Raw genomic sequence first — 14,833 nt, 5'->3', positions numbered from 1 at the left:
GAGTGAACCCTACAGGAACCACACACCCTTCTTTAGTTTTCTCTAGTTTTTCTAATCAGAACGGTGTGGCTGTCCGGCTGCTTGTACAGTAGACTACACCATGTGCCCGTGTAATGTATGTGGAAGACATTAGGAAATAAATGATCTCTAGACACATTAACTCTTATTTACCGTCGCTTGTCTTGCTACTGACAGGTCAGACGTCTCTCTACAGCAACATAACAGGGTTTTCTAACTCTGGAGGAATTATATAGTGACTGCTGTCCCTTTGAGGAACTTGGACTCAGTAGTGGACCAAAAGTCCATCGCACACACGACTTCATTATAAAGCTTTTGACTGGTCACTTGTATTGTTTGTAATCAGTGTAATAAAAGCCAATACTATCACAGCCACTGCTACTGTTGTATAATGGAGTATGATTTCTATATAACGAACATAAATAGGTTCATGATCATATATGTGATTTTACAGCTTGTCTATTTCTTTATTTTATCATTCCAGAGATCTGAAGACTGAGCTGAAGTTGAGGAGAAACAGTCAGCCATTTAAAATCTACCACACTATTAATAATAAGACTTAGAATATCTAGCACACATTAACATTAACAACGATTAATATAAGAGAACCAAACACTGAGCGGTAAGCCGTCGTTTCAACAGCATTTCGTGCTTTTCTTGAGCTAAACCAGGATGTTCTTTGGGTCGTGTAGCGCTAAAACGCTGTAAATGACGTTAGAGACGCCTGTTCATCCCCACGAGTTTGACTGAACTGATATAATCTGTATGGCGCACTGTCTCCCTCTAGTGGTAGGAACAGGGTATTACAGGCGAGACTAGACGAGGCGTCAGTGGACAAGCGGGATGTTTTTTCTAAAGCTATTGTGTGTCTACAGCGTTACAGGCGTGATTAACTAAATACATTTTCAAAAAAATAATGAACGATAAGAAAAGCTTGTATGGAGATTGAACCCAGAGCCTTATACATGCAAAGCATGGACTGAGCTACATCTCCCTCTGATTAAAAAGGTGTGATATACAGTTAATGTAAATGTAATTCATAACTCGGTGTAACACTTTATGGAGTTATAACAGTGCTGAACACACCTACTCTAATGTTACACGCTGTCTAATAGGGTCCGGCAACCTAGGTTAGGTTAGCTAGGTTAGGTTAGTGTCAACATTTAACACTTTAACATTCATAAATTTCAGAAACGATCGTATAACACAGAATAAGCTACATCTCGATAAAGAGAGGAACTCTGACGAGGGAGAAACCATGGACAATAATGGAACAATAATGTTTAATTTAAACATTAACATTAAAGTGCCTAATTAAGCCCTACTATATCATTTAAAGATTTATAGACGCAGTGCTTGAATAAGTCTGGGTTCAGAATGTGTAATTATACACAGGACATCAAATATTCAAATATACATCAGATATAGAGGGGCAGTAGTGAGTAACACTGGGTCTGGGTGTGTTTGTGAGGCTGATTGCTGGTGCACAACCTGCTGGATGGAACTGGCTGAGAAAGAGGCTTTACTGTTAACATTACTGTTAATAAAAGTCCTCATTAACATTACTGTTAATAAAAGTCCCCATTAACATTACTGTTAAAAAAAGTCCTCATTAACTATACTGTTAATAAAAGTCCCCATAAACTACACTGGTAATAAAAGTCCCCATTTACTACTCTGTTAAGAAAAAGTCCCCATTACCTTTACTATTAATAAAAGTCCTGATTAACTACTATACTGGTAATAAAAAAGTCCCCATTTAACTTTACTGTTAAAAAGCCCCATACTATTAATGAAAAGCCCAAATTAACTATGCTGTTAATAAAAACCCCCATTAACCATACTGTTAATAAAAGTCCCCATTAACCATACTGTTAATAAATGTCCCAATTATGTATACTATTAATAAAAGTCTCGATTAACTATACTGTTAATAAAAGTCCCCCATTAACTGTAATGTAAATAAAAGTCCCCATAAACATATACTGTTAAAAAAAGTCCCCATTAACTTTACTGTTAATAAAAGCCCATTATAAGGAGCTTCTCTTGTGTTTCTATCAGCACTGGATCTGTGTCTGCTGAAGGTTCTCTGACTGTAACAGAGACTGGAGGAGGAGGAGGAGGAACCAGGACCTGTACACATGTTAACTGTTAATAAAAGTCCCCATTAACCTTACTGGTAATAAAAGTCCCCATTAACCTTACTGGTAATAAAAGTGCACATTAACCTTACTGGTAATAAAAGTGATGGGCACATCAGGGTAAGAAGAGACGCAGCTGAAGTGATGCACCCATCATGCCTAGTGCCTACCGTATAAGCTGGTGGGGGCAGTGCTATGATCTGGGGTTGCTGCAGTTGGTCAGGTCTAGGTTCAGCAACGTTATGTGCCCACAGAATGAGGTCAGCTGAGTACCTGATATACTAAATGACCAGATTATTCCTTCAATGGATTTTTTCTTCTCTGATGGCACGTGCACGTTCCAAGATGACAATGCCAGGATTCATTGGGTTCAAACTGTGAAAGAGTGGTTCAGGGAGCATAAGACATCATTTTCACACATTGACTGGCCACCACAGAGTCCTGACTTGAACCCCATTGAGAATTTTTTGGAAATGCTGGAGAAGACTTTGGGCAGTGGTCCAAATCTTACATCATCAATACAAGATCTTGGGGAAAAATTAATGCAACTCTGGACAGAAATAAATGTTGTGACATTGCAGAAGCTTGTGGGAATGATGCCACAGTGAATGCATGCCGTAATCAAAGCTAAAGGTGGTCCAAATAAATCTTAGAGTGTGTGACCTTTTTTTTGACCAGGCAGTGCATAAAAGTGTAATTATGTAATCAAATAACATTTGCATCACAGTTACACCTTGAAGAATAACAGGTTATAAAACGCATCAAAATACTAAGGCCTGTATGTTAGAGCTGTACAGCTGTAACATAGAGCTGTACACCTGTAACATAGAGGTATACACCTGTATGATAGAGCTGTACACCTGTATGATAGAGCTGTACACCTGTATGATAGAGCTGTGCATCTGTATTATAGAGGTGTACAACTGTATGATAGAGCTGTATGATATGTTCTACTCTAAGTTCTGTGAAAGGTAAATAGAAGGATATAAAATGTAGTACCACTGAGAGCCACAAGAGGCATCTTAGGACAGTGAGTTCAAGAGTAAATGGGGCCTCAAACAAGTCTCCAAATACTTATCTACTATCTTTAACATCAATCCTGCAGTTACCATCTATCATTCATCTTTATGTACCTCTGTGTCTCAAAATCAACAACGAAGTAGAAACAATAGATTATTAATACCCAACAACATCCCCTGGACACACACACACACACACACACACACACACACACACACACACACACACACACACATTAATAAAATGGAGGCATGAGTTCAGAGGGAGGTGAGTGATGAGGCTTCTGTTCTATTTCAGCTGTGTAGCAGAGGGAGGAAGTGCAGGGTGGTGGGTGTTATGGACTGTTAGAGGTGATAAATAGTGACCTGCTCTCTACTTCATGTTACTGATACTCAGTGGTGTTTAATAACATTCATTTAAAGTGTGCACAATCAGAATGAATTCTCTCTTCTTTCACCTGCACATTCTCTTTTCTATTCTCCACAAACCTTGTGTTGAGTTTGCATGGATCTTGTGTTAAAGTGTTTAGAGTGTGATCATCTTACTGTGGTGTCTGAGTGATGAGGGCTTGATACTAGAACACGTGTGTCTGTCCCTGTGTGACACCCTGAGGAATTCTCTAGTGCTCTTCCTCTGACTGCTACCCTTGTGTGCTGGAGCAGGACAAACTGCTCCAGGGGAGAGAAGTGGATCAGCGCTGCCTCCTGTTCCCTCCCCCAGCATGGAGGTCCTGCAAATGTGTATTCAACACATTTACATTAAATAAATGAGTTCAAATTAATAATATTATTTATAATAATTATGATGAATAATTATGGCCTCACTGTGTCCAACATTGGAGGCACTTAATATAAAATGGAAACCACGGCCTCTTCTCTCTCTCTCTCTCTCTCTCTCTCTCTCTCTCTCTCTCTCTCTCTCTCTTTCTCTCTCTCTCGCTCGTTCTCTTCCTCTCACTCTCCCCCCTCTCGCTCTCTCTCTTTCTCAGAAATGTGCTTGCACACACACCACATATAGTAAAGACACTTAAAATAACCTCATTATAATAACTCTGAGAATAATTAATTCTGAGAACACAGGAAGTGATGTTTCTTTAACACACACAGTCACTCAGTCAGTCCGTCATTACTGGGACAGTATGGAGCTCAGTCCACTCCCTGTGGTGCTCTGTGAGTAAATGTTCTCTTTATGTCTTCATTAGAGTGAGAGGTGCTGTATGAAGTTGGTAATGTGCAGTCTGAGGATCCTGACTGATGAGATTATGTGTGTAAGTTGTGTAGTTCCCTCAGAAGGGAGGATCAGAATTTCACTTCCATGTGCTCAGGTGTTCTCACTGTATCCAGATGTGTTATGGAAAGGGTTCTGTTTGATGTACTGGGCTGGAGAGCAGGAGGAGAAGTTCTTGTACATGTTTGTACTCAATATGGGAACAGACCAGTTACCAGTGTACTTCTACACATCAGTGTAACTGATGAAACACGGAAGTGATATGGATGCTTACGACTCTAGCAGATGAGTTAGTCAGAGTTTTAGCACTAAGACCAGTGAAGAATGGATTTCAATAATCTACAAAGTGTGGGGTGAAGAAGACCCCCTAGATTCCTAATGTCTCGGTTCACTCTCATTCCATTGGTCATGTGGTACATCCTGTCATGTGCAGGGAGAGTTCACTGTTGACTGTGTTCAGTGTCTTGTGTCTTGTTTGTAACCACACCTGCATCCAGTTCTTTGTTTCATTTATGTGTTTGTTTCCCTGTGTTTCCCTGTGTGTGTGTGGGGGGGGGGTCATTGTCAGTCATTGTTAGATGTACTTGAAGTTGTTAGCACATGTTAATGTTTTCGTTTGTGCTTTTGTTTCTGTGCATGTTTAGAGTTCATCGTTTGTATCACACTACATTGCGTGTTTAATGTGAGTACCACAGTGTTTTTTGTTTGTTCTTGATTAATAAATGTCTGTCCACATCGAGACAGATCTGAATGTCCTGTTCCTTGCCCTGTGGCACTCGGCCGTCACACCTAACTATCAGCATGGGGTTAATCTCTATGCTTGTCTTCCATTGCGTTTCAAGCCAAACCGTATTTGAGGTTCAAAGTATATACAAGAAGACACTTATATTAAGAGGGGGAAGAATGATCATGACCAACACATACTGGTAGTTTTCAGCCTGAGGGAAGAGAGTCTTCATTTTATAGATATGAAAGGAAACCCTTTCACAAGAACCTCAACACACACAATTGAACACTGACACAGTAACTCAGCTGAGCTCTCTGCTGAGCACAAGCTCAATTCACAGAAAAAACCTCCCCAACAAAGGACCCACTCACACTCACTCAACCAGGAACACCAACACCTACACCCCTAACGAAGGACCCACTACCACATGAATATGTAGTATTAGCAGAGAGGCGGCACACAAACAACTCCACTGGATTCTTTGTCAGAGCTTCATGTTATCAGGAGAAATGGAGAACAACAGTTCTACAGTCCTGGAACAGCTCACAAACACTTTTATTTTCTCCCATTAATACTGCATGACTATTTAACAATTAATCCCATACAAGAATCTCAGAAACAGATTCACAAATTCAGCAGATTAGTGAATCAGTGTCACGATCCCATCGCTGCATTCATCTTCTTTCTGTTTTTGTTCCCATCCTGGTTTTCATCTCCATGTGATTCCTTGTTTTGGTTTCGTTAGTTCAGCCCCTCGTTTAGTTCTCTGGCCTTCATTAGTTTCCCCTGTTCCTCGTTTCTACCTTGTTAGGTCATGTTTTTAAACCCAGTGTTTTCCTCAATGTCTTGCTGGTCGTTGTTCTAGCCGTTATCTCCTCATTGTGTTTGTACTAAGCCGTTGTCTGAGCTCTTGTCTTGTTTCACGTTTATTCAGTCAGTGTTCTGGGTTCTGCCTTGTTGTCTGTGTATCTGTACCCTGTTTTCTCTCCGTTTGCCGGTTGATTTATTTTCCAATTTTCGTGTTTTGCTTTCTGTTTAATATATTTCCTGGATCTGTTCGTATCAGTGCTATGACCCTGGACTGTCTTAATGACCCAGATTCTGGATTTGCCCTTAATAAATCTCGCTCTTCTCAGTGTCTGCGTCCAGCTCTCTATCGCTCCACGTTACACAGTGTGTGTTCATTCTTCATATAACCTTCTAAACACTTAGAGAATGCTGGATAGGATGTCCATAAGTAACAGACACTGTGGAACTGTAAAACAGCAGTAGTGAATCTGCTCATACCACAGCACACACCACTGTCCAGCGAAACATAAATCACTGACGCCCCCTTGTGTTCAAAACCTTCAGTGTTCTAAAGTTCTCTAAAGATGTTTTATCGTGTAGGATTCATTTCTTTCACTTTTGTTTAATTAGGGTGCTTGTGAAAACAGAAGTAATTTTCCCCACTCACTTTGAAATAGAGTTTAGATGAACATTTATTCAAACCGTTATCTAGCATGTTAAGGTGTTTTTATTTAAATGAACAATTATACATAATGGTAACCAACATGTTAAGGTGTTCATGGTTAAATTAACAATGATACTTTTATTTTAATTGTGTCTGAAATGTTTTGCTGTCAGGTTTTTTTCTTTAATAAATTAATTAATTGTTCATATTCATATGTTCCCTCTTTTATGTTTATAGTGCTGATTTCATTTGTTCAAGTTGGACTTGCTCAAGGTGATTAATATTCTGTTTATATATTATTTAAAACCCAAACTGCCATTACTAACTCTATTCAGTTATTAGATGAAACATGAAATGTTGGAATGATGTCATTAGACATTTATGAAAATTTGCTATTTTAAATGTATTAATTTACACATTTAGCATTTTATTTTATAATTAATGAATTTATTTAGTATTAAAACATGTGCAGGACCAGACAGCACTGACTGGTATGGTAGATTTAGATTTAGATCTGTTTAATTTATTTGTATTCAAAGTAACTGAATTAAGAATTCAAATGTTTAATGTTTCTGCAGGTCGTCCTAAAGCTGTTGTGAGTGTAAGTCCTGATAATCACGTGTTCAGAGGAGAGACTGTGACTCTCAGATGTGACATACAGGGAGAAGGAGACACTGGGTGGACATACAGATGGTATAAGGATGGCAACAGTATCTACCCATACGTCACATCCAATACATACACATTCAACTTTGTTGTACAGTATGACAGTGGTACATACACCTGCAGCGGGTACAGGGGAAGAGACTCTCAGAGCTCAGAGATCAGTCATGCTGTTACATTAACTGTGTCAGGTGAGTTTGGACTGTGAATTCAGCCAATAGACATTCATAGCAAGGTTGTTATTGTGTGTGAGTGATTTTAAACACCCAATAACTTGTATTTGCTGTGTTACAGTGATACCCCAGGCAGTACTGAGTGTGTCTCCACAGAGCTGGCTGACTGAAGGAGACTCAGTGAGTCTAAGCTGTGAGCTCAGACACTCCTCTACAGGCTGGACATTCAGCTGGTACAGAGCTGTTCCCTACAGAGAATGTTTAACTCCAGTAATACACAATCATGGCTATTTGAGGTATTGTGTTGAGCTCCTCTCAGACAGCATCAGAGGAGCTGGAGGCTCCTACATTCTCAGTCCTGCTGCTCTACATCACACAGGAGTTTATGTGTGCAGAGCAGAGAGAGGAGAACCAGCCGATCAGACACAGTACAGCAACACACAGCCACTATGGATCACTGGTGAGGACATACAACAGCAGTGTGTGTGTGTGTGTGTGTGTGTGTGTGTGTGTGTGTGTGTGTGTGTGTGTGTGTGTGTGTGTGTGTGTGTGTGTTTGTGAAACATCAATCAATGTCATACACACACACACAATCAAGAGCTTAGTTATATGTTATTAACTAGATTGCATTAGTGGTTTTCAATCATGAAAGGAGGTATCAAACTGGTTGTAATATGTCCATGTTAAACGTGTTCACTACACTTTTGCTATGATAAGACAATAATAATAATGCCTGATGTATAATTTCTGTTTCTAAGGTCTGTCTCCTGCAGTCTCTCTGATCATCAGTCCCAGCAGAACTCAACACTTTAGTGGTGACTCTCTCTCACTGAGCTGTGAGGGACAGAGTGACTCTACTGGATGGAGAGTGAGAGGATACACACACAGTGGGAGGGTGTCAGATTGTTCATCACTCTGGGGATCAGTTACAGGATCTGCATGCACCATCAGATCCCTTTACACATCCCACACTGGAGTGTACTGGTGTCAGTCTGAATCTGGAGGGAGCAGCAATCCTGTTAACATCACAGTGCACAGTGAGTCTGCATGTAGTGCACTCGCTAGTTAAGGAGAAAAGGAAATGTTTGATAACTATATTATAGTTCACAATATATAGAACTATCAGTTACTGACTAAGAAAACTGTTAACAAGTTAATAAGAAAAGCTGTTTAACATCTTCTCAGTGTGTGTGTGTGTGTGTGTGTGTGTGTGTGTGTGTGGGTGTGAGAGAGAGAGAGAGAGAGAGAGAGACGTTAGTCTGCTTTCCAATAATTGGGTGTATTGTGTGTGTGTTCTGTGTCCCTGTTGTGTAATATTCAGTATTCATGCTGGAATCCTTCTCTCTGTAAAAGATGACTAAAGTGATTTCTCTGTTCTAGATGGTGATGTGATTCTGGAGAGTTCTGTCCATCCTGTGACTGTGGGAGATCCTCTGACTCTACACTGTTTACTTCACCCCACTATCACATCACACCTCAGAGCTGATTTATACAAAGATGGATCACTCATCCAGACCCAGACTGCAGGAGAAATGACCATCCATACTGTCTCAAAGTCAGATGAGGGTGTCTACTACTGTAAACACCCAGAGAGAGGAGAGTCACCACACAGCTGGGTCTTAGTCAGAGGTCAGAATCTAAAGATTTCACATCTTTATTATTAGACCAATTTAACCAGAGCCTCAGATGTATGTTGGCAAGAAAATCATTTTATAATTCTGAATCTTGGAGCACTAATCCTGTCAACACCACAGTGCAGGGTGAGACTCCATGTAGTGAACTTACGCTTGTACTGAGTTTACTGTGAACACCATGAACACCATGTCCTGTCCCTGACTGAACTCTCTTCAGTTTATATATTTGTATTTTCATATGTATTTGAGTATTTGAGACTATGGATATACATTACTTACATTTAGTCATTCAAGCCATGTAAAGTTACTGTTACCCATCATTTTCTAAGAGACAGAATAGATGTTTTCTACATATTCTATCCACAGCAGAAATAGGAAATCAAACATCCCCATCTTGTGGTGTGAATCAGTATTTACATAAATGTAACAAAGCGTTCACATGGAATCCAGTTACTTTAATTAAGGCTTAAATCTACATGTAATACACTCATTTATTATAGAAAAATAAAATGCTGTTACATTGCTGGATATATTGGTACATTTAACTGTGTTCAAGTAGATAACTGGTCCCAATAGCATAAAACCTATTTGTAAACTAGAGGCCATTTTAATACTAGGACTGTCAGGGAATGTTTTGGACAATAAAAACTTTTGTGTTCATTTCTGTTGACTTTAAGAACCACCTGTACTGTCACCACATTACTCCTACTGTACCATCACCACATTACTCCTACTGTACCATCACCACATTACTCCTACTGTACTATCATCACATTACTCCTACTGTACCTTCACCACCGTTACTCCTACTGTACTGTCACCACATTACTCCTACTGTACCATCACCACCGTTACTCCTACTGTATCAACACTACCATTACTCCTACCAGATGTGGTTCAGCTGAGCTGCATGTGAAGTAATACATTCCATTTATTTATTCCTTCAAGTTCACTTCTCATATCAAAACTATTAGATGCTTTCAAAAAGCTTTCAAAGGTTTAATAAGCTTCCAACACATGATCTTATAGAGAGGTGAACATAAAAGCAGAATTTAAGTACTGTGTGATTTCTACAATAGAGCCTGAGCTGGTTCTGACTGTGCAGTCTAAATGGACACAAATATTGAGTAGAGAGACCATCACACTCACATGTGAATGAGTAGGAGTGTAATCCTGACCCCAACCCCATCTCAAAGTCCAGTTAAAATCCAGTTACAGAATGTTAACAGCATGTCTATAACAGCTTGTTGAGTATGCTAAGATGGTATGTATTATACCTGTTACATGTTCAGTGACTTCTCAGGTTAACATCTACAGATAAGAACTTGCACACCCAAATAATGTGGAAAAACAACTGAATTCATCAGATTATAAACAAATCTAATATAAACAGTTAATTAAAAGTCTGTTGATTAATCTACTGCTTCACTACTGCTACACCATGTTACTGAGAGTCTATTGTTTTTATTTTAAAATGTTTAAAATACTGAAATACTTCATCTATTTTTAATCTGAGAATGTTACTCATTTCATAGATATCTCTATGCACTCTGCCATTGCATATCTTGAACTGTGTGTTTCATCTCCATCAGCAGTTAAACCTACACCTAAACTCACATCAAGCCTTAAAGGAGCTGCACTGGTGGGAAACCGAGTGACTCTGCACTGTAAGCTGGACCAGCCTGCTGGATGGAGCTTTTACTGGTCCAGACGCACACAGAACCCTGAGAATGAGACCAACACTGCAACAAACTCCTACAACATCAGCTCAGTGGCGCCCTCTGATGGAGGCCAGTACTGGTGCAGAGCTGGCAGAGGAAACCCAGTCTACTACACAAACTACAGTGATGCAATCTGGGTAAATGTTACTGGTGAGGAACTGTTTGCATTCTTTAACTAAAAAAATAGAAATTAAATTTAGCAGTTACATATTCAGCAAAAATATGAAATATCAGTACTTATCAACCCTTAGTAAAAGTTGGCACAATATTAAAGTGTCACTACATGTACTGGGGAGTCTTGGACATGTGCATACATTGGGCACTAGAGAGGAGAAGTCAATAACATTTTAGTAGAAAAATGACAAAGCAGATCAGAAAATGTTTGATTTCCTGAATAACAGGAAGCTGTCATATCTGCTACAGGATTTATGTGCTTCTGAATTAATGGGTTTGTTCAGTATTAAAACATCTGCAGGACCAGACAGCAGTGACTTGTGTAATAGATTTAGATTTAGTTCTGTGTACTAGTGAGTAACAGTTTACAGTGTATAATTATAGAAAACATTGTGTTGGTTATCTGTGTGATAGATTTAGGTCTGTACAGTAACTCTGTTTAACTGACTGTACATGGTAAGATCACAGTCATTTCATGAGTTTAACATCTATTTTACTCATTTAAACTCTTTGTAGACAGTAGCAGAACACACTCAGTCCACATGTATTGTGTTTACTTATTAAGGGTAAAAAAAATACTGTAACTGTACTTTTATTCCAGTAATACTGCATGGTATTATAACTGTGAAATGCAATCTTACTTCATTTCTTGTTATTATAATTACCAACTAATAATGGATCTTAAAAATAATACACAGGACTGTTGTTTTGGCACCCCTGATTTAAAAGCATTTGTTTCCACCGTACACTACAAGATCTGATCTCACTAATAGCGCCCCCTACTGTGTTGAAGAAGAGAGTACACAGTGACCTTACATAGTCTTGAGCAGAGACGTGTGACAAATCATTTTGATTCATGTGATGTTTTGGTTCCTATGAGTTCAGCTGGTGATTCCTCCTCTCTTGGCCTGGTTGGTTTGGCTGTGGGACAGAGTTTGGTCGTGTTCTTCATCTTACTGACCCTGCTTTGGTGCTACAAAAACAACAAAGGTCTGAGATCAGCTGCAGGTCATTTATGAATAGTTTAAATATTATATGTTTTTATGATACAAATCATGAAACCTGTTTACAGTATTAAACACTTTTCTTTTATTTCCATGTTGCCTGGTGCAGAATCTCTGTGTCGCTGTACTGGGAGTCAGTCAGACATCAATCAGACATCAGATCAGACCCAGAGAGAGTCAGGAGGTGAGGGGTGTCAGTCACACCACTGCACACTGCTCAGACCATGAGACACCAACAACTTCCCTTATTAACAATTAACTTAAAGCTTTATCTTCTCTAAGACAATTGAAATAATCCTTCATCACTTGTGATTCATTCTCTACTGTGTCCAGTAATCTTTCAGTTTAGCATTTATTAAATGGTCTTTTCCTTTAACCCCAGAAGCTGCCCACATATATGACACAGCTGAGCAAGCAGACAGGAGCAGCACAGGTAACGATTTCATTTCCCACTGAGTGTAGTAGTGAAAGACTTGGTCAGAATGCAGCTATACAGTAAAGCCCAGAAACCTCTTGTAGTAATAAACACACTGTACTCTGTGATAAACAATACACTGTATTCTGTGATAAACACACTGTACTCTGTGATAAACACACTGCACTCTGTTATGAACACATTGTACTCTGTGATAAACACACTGTACTCTGTGATAAACAAACTGCACTCTGTGTCAGATGAACCTACAGACGATTTCAGTGTTGTCACTTATGCTCAGGTCATGAAACATAACAAGAAAAGCAGGAATAAAGGTACAGCCACATCACCTTCACACTGGGATTTAATTCACAACTCACACACAACATCACTCTATTATACATATAAGTAACAGGTTCTGTATAACTACACACTGGTGAATACAGTCTGATCTACATCACTATTGTATATATAAGTATCAGGGTCTGTATAACTACACAGTGGAGAATACAGTCTGATCTACATCACTCTACTGTATATATACTACTATATATATCTCCTATATAATCATCACATGAGACAAAGGAAACACATGCTGGTCTCCAAAAGCAGCAGCAGTGCATTGTTGGAAAGAAGTGTGTATGATGAGATGTTATTGGTTGATTGGTTAGAACACTAAAGGTCAGTGGGAGGTCACGCCTGTGTTTGCTTTGGTTTTGTTCTCTGTTACTGCAGACACTGGTGCTGGACCCAGTGAAGTCACTTATGCTGAGGTCGAACTGAAACCAAAACAGAAAGCAAAGAAAAAAGAAGGTACATGAAAAGGAGAAACTTTAGTCACCTACAGCAGTGACACATCAAGATACAGCTGACCTGAAGACCTCTTAAGATTCTACGTTTTGATTCACTGCTTAGTAACTGTGTGCTTAGTTACCCACTGTAGGTTATTCAGGTCATGTTGTGTTTAATCATTTGGAGGGTTGGAGTTCTTCCTGTGGTGTACTTCAGGCTCTTTTGTCCCTACTAGAGAAGAGCAGTGTGGGGGCAGACACTGTAATAAACATGACTCAGTGAAAAAGGAGCCAGTGTTCATTTTAAACCTTATTTCAAGTGAAACTGAATGCAAAGTGACTTCTGCTCAGGTTTATAATAATTAATAAACAATCATGAAACATGTAAGAGCCCTTTACTGTTTATGTGCACAGAACTGAACCTGCCAGCTTTGTTAAATAGAAGACAGGCAGAGTGGAGCTGAACTGACAGTGATTCTATGTACATTAAACAGAAATAATGACTGATCCTAATGAATGTTTTCAAATCATCTTTGTCAAGGTTGTTGAGGAACAGCAGAGACTGCTGGGAAACAGAGTTCATTCTCCTGTGTTACTCACTCAAGCTTCTACAAGACCAGGAGTTTAAACCCTCTTATCCAAGTGTTCATTCATTTATTTAGTTTAAACACATTTTAAATGATCATGTCAGATACTCATGTCTACAACAGGAAGGTGTTTTATAACAGATGAAGATGTAACAGGTTGGAGGTAAAATCTCTTACAGTGAAAGTGTAGTTTTACCATAAGGAACATACTAGATTCACTCTTAGTGTAGAAATGCTTGATAAGATTATAATTGTTTTGTTTGTGTGTTTTATCATGTGAATCTAAATATGAAGTGTACTGATTGTAGCATAAAAATTCCAAGATAATCAGATTCAGTGGTGTTGGAGTTTCTTCACTGTAGAGGAGATGAGTGTATGAGTTCTGTGATTGAGCGACTGTTTATCTTTGTGTGTTTGTTACTAGAGTCACTTAGAGAGACACATTAAGATCCACTTTTTAACTTTGATCCAAGATTTTTTTTGCAGTGTTATGTAACTGCACCACCTTGTAAATTAAAGACCTGGAGATTCCTGGTGATCTTCTGTAGTGAGCCTCACTAGAGTTTAACCCTAACCCTAAGCCTGGTGATCTTCTGTAGTGAGCCTCACTAGGGTTTAACCCTAATCCTAATCCTGTTGATCTTCTGTAGTGAGCCTCACTAGGGTTTAACCCTAACCCTAATCCTGGTGATGTTCTGTAGTGAGCCTCACTAGGGTTTAACCCTAACCCTAATCCGGGTGATCTTCTGTAGTGAGCCTCACTAGGGTGAAGGAATCAATATGTATTTGTTTTATTTTGAGATTATTTTTTATTAAGTTTTATATTTTGTTTGTATTTCTGTACTTTTCTAAATGTCTCTGTAACTTTTCTGTGCCGTGGTGTCTGTCTGTGAGGTATCAAGATCAGGAGGTGATGACTCTCAGGAGGTGATGACTCTGGATTCATTCATACCTCTCTCTATCCGTCATCCTCCCTCTCTCCTCTTCCTGTCTCTCTCTCCATCATCCTCCTCTCTCTCTCTCTCTCTCTCTCTCTCTCTCTCTCTGTCATCCTCTCTCCTCCTGTCTCTGTCTATCCTACTTCT

General features: G+C 39.2%; 2 protein-coding genes across 2 annotated transcripts in view; one reads left to right on the top strand and one right to left on the bottom strand.

Annotated features, from left to right (window-relative positions):
• Window positions 1-14,833, bottom strand: part of LOC145653021 (uncharacterized) — a 36,575-nt gene that overhangs the window by 9,516 nt on the left and 12,226 nt on the right. The window lies entirely within an intron of this gene.
• On the top strand, window positions 4,260-13,402 carry LOC145643350 (Fc receptor-like protein 5). Its single transcript, XM_081704707.1, has 10 exons — window positions 4,260-4,348; window positions 6,824-6,859; window positions 7,165-7,440; window positions 7,544-7,882; window positions 8,181-8,459; window positions 8,803-9,051; window positions 10,649-10,927; window positions 11,837-11,959; window positions 12,065-12,139; window positions 12,338-13,402. The coding sequence occupies exons 1-10, from the start codon at window positions 4,318-4,320 to the stop codon at window positions 12,409-12,411; spliced, it is 1,761 nt and encodes a 586-aa protein (XP_081560833.1). The 5' UTR covers window positions 4,260-4,317; the 3' UTR covers window positions 12,412-13,402.

This window comes from Electrophorus electricus, chromosome 21 (assembly GCF_041902795.1).
Source record: "Electrophorus electricus isolate QZ-2024a chromosome 21, ASM4190279v1, whole genome shotgun sequence".
Classification (NCBI taxonomy): Eukaryota; Metazoa; Chordata; class Actinopteri; order Gymnotiformes; family Gymnotidae; genus Electrophorus; species Electrophorus electricus.
Note: the sequence above shows the minus strand (reverse complement) of the source record. Positions and strands in the feature narration are given on the sequence as shown.

Excerpts from the sequence above, each read along its gene's own strand:
- LOC145643350 (XM_081704707.1), top strand. The coding sequence starts at position 4,318 with ATGGAGCTCAGTCCACTCCCTGTGGTGCTCT. Across the intron at positions 6,860-7,164 it reads TCAAGTTGGACTTGCTCAAG|GTCGTCCTAAAGCTGTTGTG; the intron begins GTGATTAATATT and ends ATGTTTCTGCAG. Across the intron at positions 9,052-10,648 it reads CAGCTGGGTCTTAGTCAGAG|CAGTTAAACCTACACCTAAA; the intron begins GTCAGAATCTAA and ends CATCTCCATCAG.